Source organism: Pezoporus wallicus, unplaced genomic scaffold, assembly GCF_028554395.1.
Source record: "Pezoporus wallicus isolate ANWC-B61680 ecotype Strahan unplaced genomic scaffold, APGP_CSIRO_Pwel_v1 contig_6428, whole genome shotgun sequence".
NCBI lineage: Eukaryota > Metazoa > Chordata > Aves > Psittaciformes > Psittacidae > Pezoporus > Pezoporus wallicus.
Window position 1 is genome coordinate 2,691,876 of NW_026639269.1, and position 12,575 is coordinate 2,704,450.

General features: G+C 35.6%; 1 protein-coding gene across 1 annotated transcript in view; it reads right to left on the reverse strand.

Annotated features, from left to right (window-relative positions):
* Positions 1-12,575, reverse strand: part of COL21A1 (collagen type XXI alpha 1 chain) — a 78,983-nt gene that overhangs the window by 27,535 nt on the left and 38,873 nt on the right. The window contains exon 16 of the mRNA XM_057414082.1: positions 9,271-9,324. Coding sequence (XP_057270065.1) covers positions 9,271-9,324 — 54 coding nt within the window. The remainder of the gene's footprint in view (positions 1-9,270; positions 9,325-12,575) is intronic.

Here is a 12,575-nt window from a genome sequence, read left to right on the forward strand (position 1 = left end):
CCTAAAGCATAGCCCATGACTACGTGCAATTACCAACGTACGGTTTCAAAAAGCTTAGTCTAACTTTTGTACTTGTACACCATAAATGAGGGGAGAGAAACCCTACACACACTCTGCTTTTATTTACCATAAATGATAATTTTAGATCTGAAACTTTATTGTCTGACAAATATCTACAGATTGAAAACATTTCCATTTTGCATCATATGCTAAAACAACACCAAAAAAATCTATCTTGATTTTCCACAGCTTGCTTCCGAGACCTGACATAATGAAAGACCACAGTAAGCACAGTGTTTAGCGACTTGCCCCTTAGGACAGGCACATATTAATTACATATTCATCCTTTTTTTTGTCTAACACACTCTAACATAAATGACACTTTTTGTGTGATTGAACACAGCTGCTGAGCAATAACCTTGAACATAATTGATGTGAATTACAGATGAAAGCAATACAAAAATTACATTCCTATAATCTTGTAAACTAAATCAATATATTCTATGCATTGTATTTTTGCATAAAATCTACTGTCTGGTTACTTATAATTAATAAAAATTATTTTAATTCTATCAGTAGAGATAGTAGAAACTATTATATTTTATATATATTTTATATCCAACCTCTAGTATGTGTGAAAGGAGATACTACCATAGACAAATACACAACTAATAAAGCTGGCATTGCTGAAAAATATTTACACACAAAGAGATAAAAATATCTTGCATATTACTTACTTGTAACTCCTCTGCTACAAGCCACAGATTTGAAGCTTACTCCACTGGTTGCCAGATATTTTCTTTTTTACAAAAGAACTTTTTTTCAATTTTTTGGTCTCTCTTCCCAAAAGACTACAAAGATGTTACTCCAATGATTTCAAATACTCTTTCATATCATACTTCAGTTAAAAAGTGATGCATATATGACTAAATCAGGCCAAATGATGATACCACCACCCAATAGTTGGCAGTACTATTGGGTGGGTACTTTGGCTTCCAGAACTTAATTTAAATTCACGAGTATTTCACTATGCATAGTGATCCTATACATAATGTTTCTGCTGAGGAATATTCAAAATCCATTTTATTAAATCTTATATCCAATGTGTTATTTATATTACTGAAGGATTTGACAGTGTCTTGAAGTGTTCCTTGAAAACTGTGGGAGTTAAGAAGAAAACTGTAAGGCAAGAATAATGGAGAGATGTCGGTGTTTCAAGATTTATCAGCACATGTGAAATATTGTTTACGAAAAGTATGAACACCAACTTTCCTGGCACTAAAATGGCAGATGTCAGCCCAACACAACATGTATCAGTAAGAACATTCTCCTCAAGAATCTCCTACTTCAGAAAAGCCTTTTCTGGATGTATGAAATTAGCACATGAGTTCAGGAATGCCTTCAGGTATTATTACTGACATCAGGTGGATCCACAAGAACGCAAATGAGTCCTTTTTTCAAATATCACATGTTAAAGGAAGTGAATGTTAATCACTTAAGGCATACCTACTTCATACCAGCTTTACTATGTAACTTTCAAGATCAAGCTCCTTGGGAGTAAAGAAATTCCTGATAAAGAACACAGTTGTGTGGATTTGTCCACTCAGCTCCTCAAAAATGTCCACCTCAGAAAGTCCGGTAATTTTTTAGAATTTTTTTTTTTTCTGTCCAAGCAGTAGCATATTAGCTAATACACTTGAAATGTATCTGTACGTCATTTGCTCAAAATAATACAAAACAACTCATCGGAAATGCATTTGCATGATAATGAGTTATAGTAAACTGATTTTTTTCCCACTTAAAAATACATTAAAAATCAAATTGTGTAACTATAATGTTAAAATACTAATAAAACATCTCTACAGAAAGATCCACTGCCATATTAATAGTAAGAAAATCTCAGGTTTTGCTAGAAAAAAGGTAGTGATATTTGTAAGCATATGCATATTGTGCTCTCTGCAACTGATGCAAAGGTCTCCAGTCTCCCAAATGCAACAGCATTTAAATAAGCAAACATTTTTATGCATTTTTGCATAACATTAGCACAAGAGGGGTTATCAGATGTGTACTGTATACATCCATACTGTCAACTTAATTCACTCGGTTTTGTGCTGGTTGTGTAGACTCCATCTTAGGCAAGCTGAGGGCATGACAGCTGAAGGCTGAAGCTGCAGTCTGAAGTGAATATAATAATTTCCTCAACGGGAAAAACCAGAGGTGGAACAATGTGTGTTACTGCTCTTACTCTACAGACAGTATAAACTTATGCCAAAGCACTTATTCTGGGAATGAAAGCTCACTTTCTAGTACATATAACTAATAAGTATAATATCAAGTTTAAAGTCTCTTCATTAGAATTTCCAATAAAAGTCCCAATTATTTGAATGCACAGAAGAAATTACACTCTTCAGAAGTTTGTGGTTTTGCGTAGAAACAGGACTAGTTCATTGGAATCACTACTGGAATCTGATTAAATAAGCACTGCCACTAATTTTGTGCTTAGTTACTGCACTCTTTTTACAAAGCTGCACCATCAAATGCTTGTGGCAGGAGAATTCTTTCACAATCACACTGATTTAATGTATTTTTTAATTCATACAAGATTAAAAACCTATTGAGACACATTTTTACAAACAACAAGCATCTGTTTATTGTAATAGAGCTCAGGTAGTCAGCAGGGAGGTTTTAAGTTGTACAACATATTGGTCAGAGGTATTTCTATCACTATGTTTTCACACAAGCTACAATGGAGGAGGAATGCTGGTATGTAACTTTTATCAGCACATGATTTAGTAAGAGAACTGCCAGCATAGCCATATAAAAAGGTCACTACAGCATGAAAGCATAAACGAGACTGAGTACTGTTTATGATTCTATGATTCTATGGCACATGCCATTCATTCATAATCGGCTTACAACTACAGCTCCTTCAGTTCTTCCTTACATTTTTTAAGAAATTGCCTCTGTTAACACGGCATCTATAAAATAGTCTTAAAGAAATGGCAGCAAGGTATGCCACCTTTTCTCCACTTGATTTTCCAAAGTTAACAGATTTGAATTAGCACTAACTGAAAAAAATGCAAAAATAAGTTTCCCAAGTCTCTGTAGACAAAATAAAGATGTACACAATTATATATAGAAGATAAGGATACAAGACACAAAGATACGTAATTGTAGAAAATTAATATAATTAACTGAATTGCATAGTGTGTGAAGACAAAAATTTAAAAATCAGAAATCATGAGGAACAGGCAGAAAATAAGAACTAGATGGGAGAGAACTGTTAGTTTTACAACTTAGAAAAGCAAGCATTTTCCAAGTTGCATTAGGTCAGTGGGTCCAAGTTTATTACAGCATTTATTGTGGCCCCAGTCCAGACTGAACTCTATGGGAATCTTTCCATTGACTTCAATACACTTTGGATCAACAACTATGCTGTCATGTCTTATATCATTTTTGTCAACTGGGAATAACCAAGTAGTTCAGACTAGTCTGCCTGACGTTTCAGAAGTTGTAATTACTTGTTCTTTTACAGCACCATTCTCGTATTTTTCTTCTTAATAGCAATTAACTGCTGAAAATGTAGTATGGAATGAATTTAGCTAAAATAACTTGTCAGTCAGAACAAAGATAACCTAGGTTGTAAGCAAAGTCTGTTAAAAAGGCACGCACCTGAAGTGGATCTAAAAGTTATAATTCACAGGAAAACCTGAATTCAGTCTAAAAAAACGTGGTTGAGCTTAAAAAAAGTACTGTGTAACAACTATTGAAAGCATTGTGCTGTCAAAACTGTCATCTCCCCCTTCCTCAAGTGGGAACAAGACTAACAACATCTGTTATAGTAGCTCTGGCGATTAGAAAGTCGTCAACAAGACTCTGCCCTGTCTATTCCAACAACTCAATAATTAGAAGAAGAAATAGAGAAACAATCACTAAAAAACTAATTCAACTAAGCTAATCTATTCGTAAAGAAATAATGATGTATGGCATATGCCTACCAGTCTTACTGCATCATGTGTTTAGGTAGGGAAAAACACCTCATCTGAATAACCATTTTACTTTATACATAAATGTATTTAAAGGTCAAAGTCTGACTTTTCAACAAAGAAATAAGGTATTCTTTTGACAGCCACAAGACATTACTTGCAAAGCAAACACTATTTCTTACTTCTGTTATGATTGTAACGCTGACACCTTTGAAAAGCAGGCCATCAGAGTTCACAGTTCAGCTGCTACTACTGAGGCATCTCAGACTAGTGGAAAAGCATGAATTTTTTTGAAGCTGAATAGCAGCTTTCCTCCTAAACAGGCTAGCATAGCTCTGACACTCCACTGTCTATTGCAAAGATTTTGACTGTGACTTTCCTTTCATGAATTGTTCAAAACAGTTATGAAGTTTTCCATTATTCACAGCCCCATCCTATTCCACAGGCAGCTGACTACTTTTCCACTCATATGGCCTACTTAACCAAGTTAAATATACAGAAATTATGTTAAAATTACTTTATCATTCTGCTGTAGACTCTAAGGGGTACTTGAACACCTTAAAATTGGCACATCTCATCTAACTGTACTAGATAATCTTATCAAAGATGTTACTCTTTCCACACCCTTCATTCATTTCACATTTTTCACTCAAATATGAGTGATTGTGGTGTTATTTCTCTCCTTGGTGATTTTCACGAGAATATACACGTGCCTAGAGGCATGAAAGGAAAGGAGGTAACTAATGTGAAAGAAATGGTTTTGCAGCAGGTAAATAGAGGCAAAGTAGAATTTTTCAAAATTTCTTCCATTCTCAAAATATTTTCTCATTTACATATCAGTTTATGAAATGACAGTGATATGTGTAAAGCTGTAGTGAAGAAGAAGAAAGTTCATTAGAATTAGCTACACTTTCATTTTAATAATTATTTCCTATATTATTATTATGACTGGGTGCCAGGCATTTGTTCTGAGAACATCTCTAAGGAACATTGTCATTATACAGATAACAGAGTTGCTAGTAGCTCTGTTGCTTTGTGTCTGTTTTTTTCATTGTCTGTCTATACAAAGAAAGGCAAGAGAGGAAACAGTGACCTCCAGACTATTTGACAAGCCATCTTGCCTCAACATATTGCACTCTAAGGGTCCCACTAAAGCCAATCTTTTTTGTACAGAAGAGCTCTGGGAAACTGCATAATAATGGAGAGGGGGGAAAATTACATGGCTCACAGGGAAAAAATACCAAACAAACAAAAACTTTTGTTCTGTATATTACCATATAACTAAGTCAAGAATTTTCTTTCCTTGGTTTCTGTTTCTATTAATCTCAGAATGGCCATAGATATGGTAGAATTACATTAGATTTAGGTTTGCTTTCCAAACATAGAGGGTTTCTGGCTATACCAGTTTTATGTTCTATTCTAAAGATTTCTGCTTTATGAAGAAAAATACAGCAACTTCTGCTGAGATTTCTATACCCTTAGCATACCTTGAACACATTTCAAAAATAATTCTGCCATATTACCCTAGCATAAAACACACATATTTTACAGAATGCATTGATCTAGATCTGGCATTCTGGATGTGGTTATATAACATCAACAGACAAACCAGGAGTACAGGTATAACAGCAGGAGTCAGGTCAGAAGCCGGAAGCCATGCTATGCTGCTATCACTGGCAGAAACAAGGCCACATGAGGTCTTGTGATGTGACCTAAATACTAAGGGCAAACTCTACCACATGAAGTGTTTACAGCTGTGTTTCTGAAAAATATGATTCCTGGAGAGAGAACACGAGCAGTTGCAAATGTTCAGATATATTACTTGTGGCAAAACAGCATATGCTAGGCCTAGAAGAGTGCTATTAATGTCCTGCCAGCTTCACCCACAAGCACTGACTGCAAAGTTCCCATCTGTATGATTGTAAACACAAGAAGTCAAACACAGCTTCCACTGAAATCAACCTCTGACAAAATGCTAACTACGTTAAAAAAGACAGCCAGTCCAAAATTAAGCTAAATAAATCTTGACTGGTTCTATCATTTAGATAGTTGTCCCCTCAAAAAAAAAGTATTTATTAAAGCAGCCTGTCATCAGTAGGATAGATGACTAGCCATTAAACTACTCAAGTAACAGCATTGCCTATTTTTGCCATCACTAAAATGAGCTTGATTACTAGTTCTATTAAATACTATCTAAATTATTCTGCCCATGCTGTCAAACATTATTCTTACACACAGTGGGTAGGATTGGGATGGTCTGGCTAACTTAAGTTCCAAATAGCACTATTGAGGGAAAATAACCACATCACTTGGAATTATTTACTTAAGCTTTACAACCTACTTTTTCCTGTTCATAAATCTGGGGATTAATAAGAGTAATAATATACCAGCAAGTATGTTGTCCAGAAAATAACCACAGCTCTCAGAGGCCAAAGGCAATGGGAGTTCCGTTCAGCTGCATTCTCCATCCTAGGCAGTTGCCTCTTAGATGTTGTCTCAAGATGCATTCATTTCGCAAGCACACTCTTTTTATTCGCTAACACAAGAGCGATTGTAAGATGGCTAGTTTTATAAAGACCAAGTTAGACATAGTCTAATTTATTAACACTAATGTGGCTGAATGGAAGAAATAAAAACTGTTTGCACACATGTTTGTATAGGTGGGGTATCCATGAAACCTGCTGAGCCATCCTAGGGACACAGCTGCATCTGGCTGGTTAACTATATGGAGTCATACAGTTCAAGGCCTTTCTTGGGCTTAGGCAACCTATTTGGCTATCACAGGTAGGGCTCAGCAGAGTTTAGCCCTTCTTTCCCAAACCAGTGCCCTGACTACTAGGGTATGGCACCAGAGAAAATCACACTGAACTGCACAGAAGAGGAGCAGAGAGGACGCCCTTACTCATTATACCTCAAATACACATTGGAGGAACAACAGAAACAACAAAAGCAATAAACTGCACAAGAGGTCCCTCAAAGCCCCCACATCCAGCTCACTGTCCATCGGATGAAAGTGAACTACCCTCTACTTGAACAGGGTACCCACGTATCCCATGGCTGAGGATAGCTTTGATTATACACAACCACAAGCACACACTTTAACACAACTGCTGCACAGAAATGCCCTTTGCTCCTCCTCCAGGCTCTAAATAGATGGGAGCACCATGTTTGCACATACAGTCTGGTGCTACACCAGCAATACAGGCAGATGAGCAGGTATAACTAGGTGTCTTACATTTCCTACTGGTTACCTTAAGGCAATTTTCTGATCAGCATGTGTAGACTTCCTCCTCTTCAAAAGAAATTCCACTGATTACAAATGAATCATACAGCGCAATATGGCTTGCCATGTTAGGATTGTGTAAATCTTTTGTTGTTGTATTATATATTGAAAGTTTTCCTTTATATTATTTTATGGTTATTTTAAAAGACTTCTTAGTAATTTTAATGTCTTAAGTCTGCCACTTAATTTGGCTCTAAAGCAAAAGTATGGGATTTAAGTGATGAGTTTACACTGCTGTTACAAATGTCATATCGTGAAGCATTTATATTAATTTTAAAGAAAAATATATTTCTTTAGTAGTTATAGTTCAGACTTCACTAAAGCTTCTAGATCGAAAAGACAGCTTTTAAAGTATCAAATACTTAGCATTCCCTACATCAGGAATTACTTCTTCTTGTTTTCTAGATTATTAAAAAAAAAAACAAAAGTAAAAATCACCATGACTAGACAACATTTTTTCTAAAAATGAAAACAGACAAAACAAGGCTAGGGACAATAACAGAAGTCTTGTTATTATCCCAACACATTTCTTATGGTGCACTACCTAACTATATACAAAATCCTATTGACTTTTATTTCATGGGGTTTAATGAAGATTCACTTTCAGTTTTTCTTACATCTGAAGATACCATAGACTGTAAAAGGTTAATACATCTCACAGTTATTTGTGGCAGCAAAAGAAGAAAAATAAAGCCAACTGAGCAATTATGTGTGTTCTTCACTTAAGCCAGCCAAGTGGAAAGAAAGTCTCTTGGGAATGATTGCCCAGTGTTTTGCAGTCTACTCAGAGTGTTTTATGAGATTTTGGGGAATACACACAAAAAATTAAATTAAAGAGCTTGGGAATTTTTCAGCTGGAAGTGTTATTTCCATCTCTCAGTTATCACAACTCTCTACTGGATTTCAGTACCATATAACACATACTGCCTCTCTACGTTCAATACCACAAAAAAATCTGAATGTATAAAGCTGTATCTCATCTTCCAAATTAAAATGTAATTCAGAATATAATTCATCTGCAAGGCAGTGTTCTACCAACTGAGCTTCATTTACTGCTCTTGACCTACAGAATTACTGATGGTTTGAAGACAGCTGGCTCTCCCTCAACACTCAAATCTTTCAGCTATTTCTACAGATATTTGGACTCACCAGCTATTTCTACAGATAGCTTGGCTCTCCTGCTTCAAGTAAAGTCTGGTGGCCTTACAGAGCCAAACAAGGAAGTAAGGAGGACAAAGTCTAGTTATCACATATAAAGAGGAGGAAAAATGAGCTGCCCTGAGGAGTTGCCCAAACACCAGTAGGGCAACAATGTCTTTGGAAACAAGCAAAACTTAAAATGCATCAGCATGTTTCCCAGCTAAGCAAGAACAGAGATACAGATAGCATGAACAGTGTAACAAGATGCCAAGAAGTAAAAGGCCAATAAAACTGTACAATGGAGAGGGGAATGTAGACAGGGAAAAAAATAAACTTTAAAAATGCAATTAACAATTATATGAAAGGACATATACAGTGTTGCAGAAATGAAAGCTGCAAACACCCAGAATCTTTCCTTGTGTAGTAACTATCAATATCTAACCATACCATCCTGTCAATAGGGAAGAAGTCAATAATGAGACAATCTTATAACATATACACAACTTCTTTTGATTCTCCTTCCCATCCCTCTGGGAGCAGGGGGAAAGAAGAGAGGGAGGGAGGGAGTGGCTGCACAGTTCTGAGTTACCAGCTGGGCTTAAACCACAGGAGGTACATAATAGCAATATAGTTAAGTATCTTTTAAGGCATTTTTGACTTTAAAGCTTGTTTCTTTCTTTTACTAAATCCAAATTTAAAGATGAGCTCCAGAAAATAAAAAAGCACTTTTACAAAAATGGACATATCAAACAATTCAAATCAACATGGATGAAACATGAAGTATAACATCCATTAACTAAAAAAAATACCCAAACCAAACCAATCAGTATATCAGGACATGACAGCAGTTTAATCACTTACGGGCTCTCCCCGATGTCCTTCTAGGCCTGGAGATCCAGGCTGTCCGACTTCTCCCTTTGAAATAAAAGGGACTGTTAAATACAATATTTCAAAAAAAAAAAAAGCATAAAATAATTATTTCAAATAGCAAATTATTATTTTCAATATAAGTAAAATGCAAAAGCAATACACATGATCAAGGCTTCGTCAACAAACATCTCTTAAAAACAGTTTCAAGCACAGTAAGAAGTGTTGTCAATCTCGTATTCCCTCATGCTGTGTCCAGACAGCTCTCAAAACAGTTTATAAAAAGAAATGAGAGACAATTAATTGTCTTTTGAACCAGAGCAGCAACTACTGGTTGAAGAAGCATATAAAATAGTAATAAACTGCTATTTCTAATTGTTAGTAGAACTAATGGTCTGAAAATTATTTCAAAGCAGTATCCAGCAGTACCAGGTATGATCAAATCTTTATGTCCTTACTCAAAATATGTATGATACAAAATATGTATGACATCAAAAATACCTTGAAAAATTGAAGAATAATTCCAGTAATAAAATAACATAAAACAAATGCAAATAAAATATAATCTGGTAATAATTAACTTAAAATTGCAAAAAACGGACTTGACGTAACAATGGGTAGCATCTGGGTTTCAAGCCATGCTTTTTTTCCCCACATTCTTTCCCAGAATTAATATTGTAAGAAAACAGGAAAGCTCCAGCAGAAATTTCCTTCAAAGAGAGCCTGTTTGTTACTGCTTTGAATTTGATTACAGACTCAGTATGAAGCAATGTTTTATAGCAAGCAGATGTTGAAGCCAAGCTGACAAAATGTTTGAGTGAAGAATATGGCTTTTGTTAACTATTGTATTAGAAAATGAATAAAAACTAATGAGTATATTTTTGTACTACAGTAATTAAGGGAATAGTCAAAAAAATATCTTCCAGTTTAAATGTACACAGGTTCACACAACTAATATACTGAATTATCTGCATATTCTTTACAAACATAAAAACCAAATCAAAATATTTTCCGAATTCATGCTTTGTCAATATAATACTTCACTCTAAAGGGCCAGCAGTGATAGATAAAAATTTATGTTAAACAACTGCAACTATTATCCATCCATGTTACCAAATACCAGAGAGGAAAAAAATGTAATGTGTAACTATTTTATACTTTCTATAACACTGGAAAAGGAATTTCTCCATGAACTTCACAGAGATATCTGTGTGTAGTTATACATATATGTTGAAAATAAGGCTGCATTCATCTAAAATAAATTCAGATAGGTAACTAAGGTCCTATCAGAACCAAGTCTAGTTAAGACAATTGATGAAAGCTTGTTTTAGCTGACCAGCCAGCAGGAGCTCAGTTTCATTGCCTGGACATAGACATTTGATCACATTTGAGATACATAAGGGTGTCTTGTGTGAGTGTGAGGCACTGGCCTTCCATGGGACTTACACAGCACCTTTACAATGTTTTGGACACTGATGCATCTCAAATGCACTGAATGCTTTTCTGCAGGCAACTAAACTGGTACCTACAAGTCTGCCTTCTTTGAGCTGAATTGCTCTGAAGACTCCCCTGGCACTACTGGTTAAGCCATGACTGACTTCTGTGGCAACACAGGTGACTACTACAACCATAGACATAAACTTAGCCGAGTGTTTTAAGAATGTCTGTTAAATTCTCTTTGCCTGACATATTTGCAAGTATCAGAGATACATGCTTTTGCAGATATGTATTAATAATGACAAATTGTAGGCAAGTACTAATGGGATTTGAAGATCAAAATGAAATTAATGTAGAAGTATCTACAACTAAACCAAGTAAGAAATAAAGAAAAAATCCTTGCATGGCATAGAAATAATCTGCTGTTGATTGACGATGTTAACCACAGAAATGAGCAATAAGAAAATATTTCTTTTCCACAATTAATATTTACAACTCCTTTTACTAGTGTATTTTAAGGGTATAAACTTCTGGGCACTTGAAAAAAAACAAAAAAAAAACAAAAAAAGCCCAAACAAACACCACCCCCCCAAAAAAAAACAAAAAACACCACAAAAACAAAAACCCTAAAACAACAACAAAAAAAAAAACTGACCACAAAACAAAGAAACAAAACTACACCAATTTGTCATGAAATAGATTTATTCCATTACCTATTATTACAGTGTCATTAGGCCTTCCAAAGAGAACAAATAGGAAATACTGAGTTTACCTACCATAAAAGTTGTTTCATATGCTCTTTTAAAAATCTATTATTTTAGATGTATTCTCCTAAATAATACATTTTTGAATTGCAGGATGCTTAGTTATACATTGAAGTTGGGCAACTTTTAGGATAACAGTGCTGTAGCGTTATGTGTGAGTGATAACTCCCCCATTTAACTTCAAATTAAGATGACTACACATACTTTTCTACCTGAAGTCGTTTAGAGATCCATTAGGGATCTAAGAACCTATTACAGTGAACAGGGGCTTGATCTAGTTACCTAATCACAAATACCTGGTCCTGTGTAGGTGATGTAAGGCAGCCAAGGCTTCTACATCTGGTATGTAGGTGCCACCTACAGGAGACCTGTGTCTTCCTGAAATAAAACTTACAGGTCACTGGGGTACCCAAAACCAGCAAATAGGACTGCAAACTTATGAGTTGATCTCATAAAAGTTATAACAGGTAACAATCAGCAGCCGAATTACTTTTACTAATGATCTTACTAATTCTATAATTTACTTCAGAGGTTCTATTTATTGTACTTCTAAGAGCTTGATTCAGTTTTCAACACAGACATGTACATCCATTTCCTGCTGCAAATAAGGATGAAATATTTTTCACCATGAAGACAGTCAAGGACAGAACAAACTGCCCAGCTGTTTAGTCTTCATCCTTGGATGTTCTCCAGAAACAGCTGAGCAACCTCATATGGATTCAGCACTGTCCCATTTGTGAGCACAAGGCTGGTCCAGGAGATGTCCCAAACAATTTCCCCTCCAGCCTGAGCAAGCCTGGGATCCTGCTGGATCCACCTTGTTGGCAGCTGCTGCCTGGAAGGGTTTAGGTCTCTCACGCATCTTGTGTCACATCTCCCTGCTGCAGCAGGTGTCACAGATAACCCATTGTATTTCCAACTGCTCTAGACAAGCATGGTCACAAAATGGAAGACCCAGATCTCCAACTACAGTAAATAGGAATTTAGATAAATGCACTTGCAGTTTTAGACAACAAAGGAATATTACTCTTGAGCAGCCCCAGATCACTACATTTTTATTATTAAGAAAAATATTATAGGAACAAAGCAGCTGTTAAA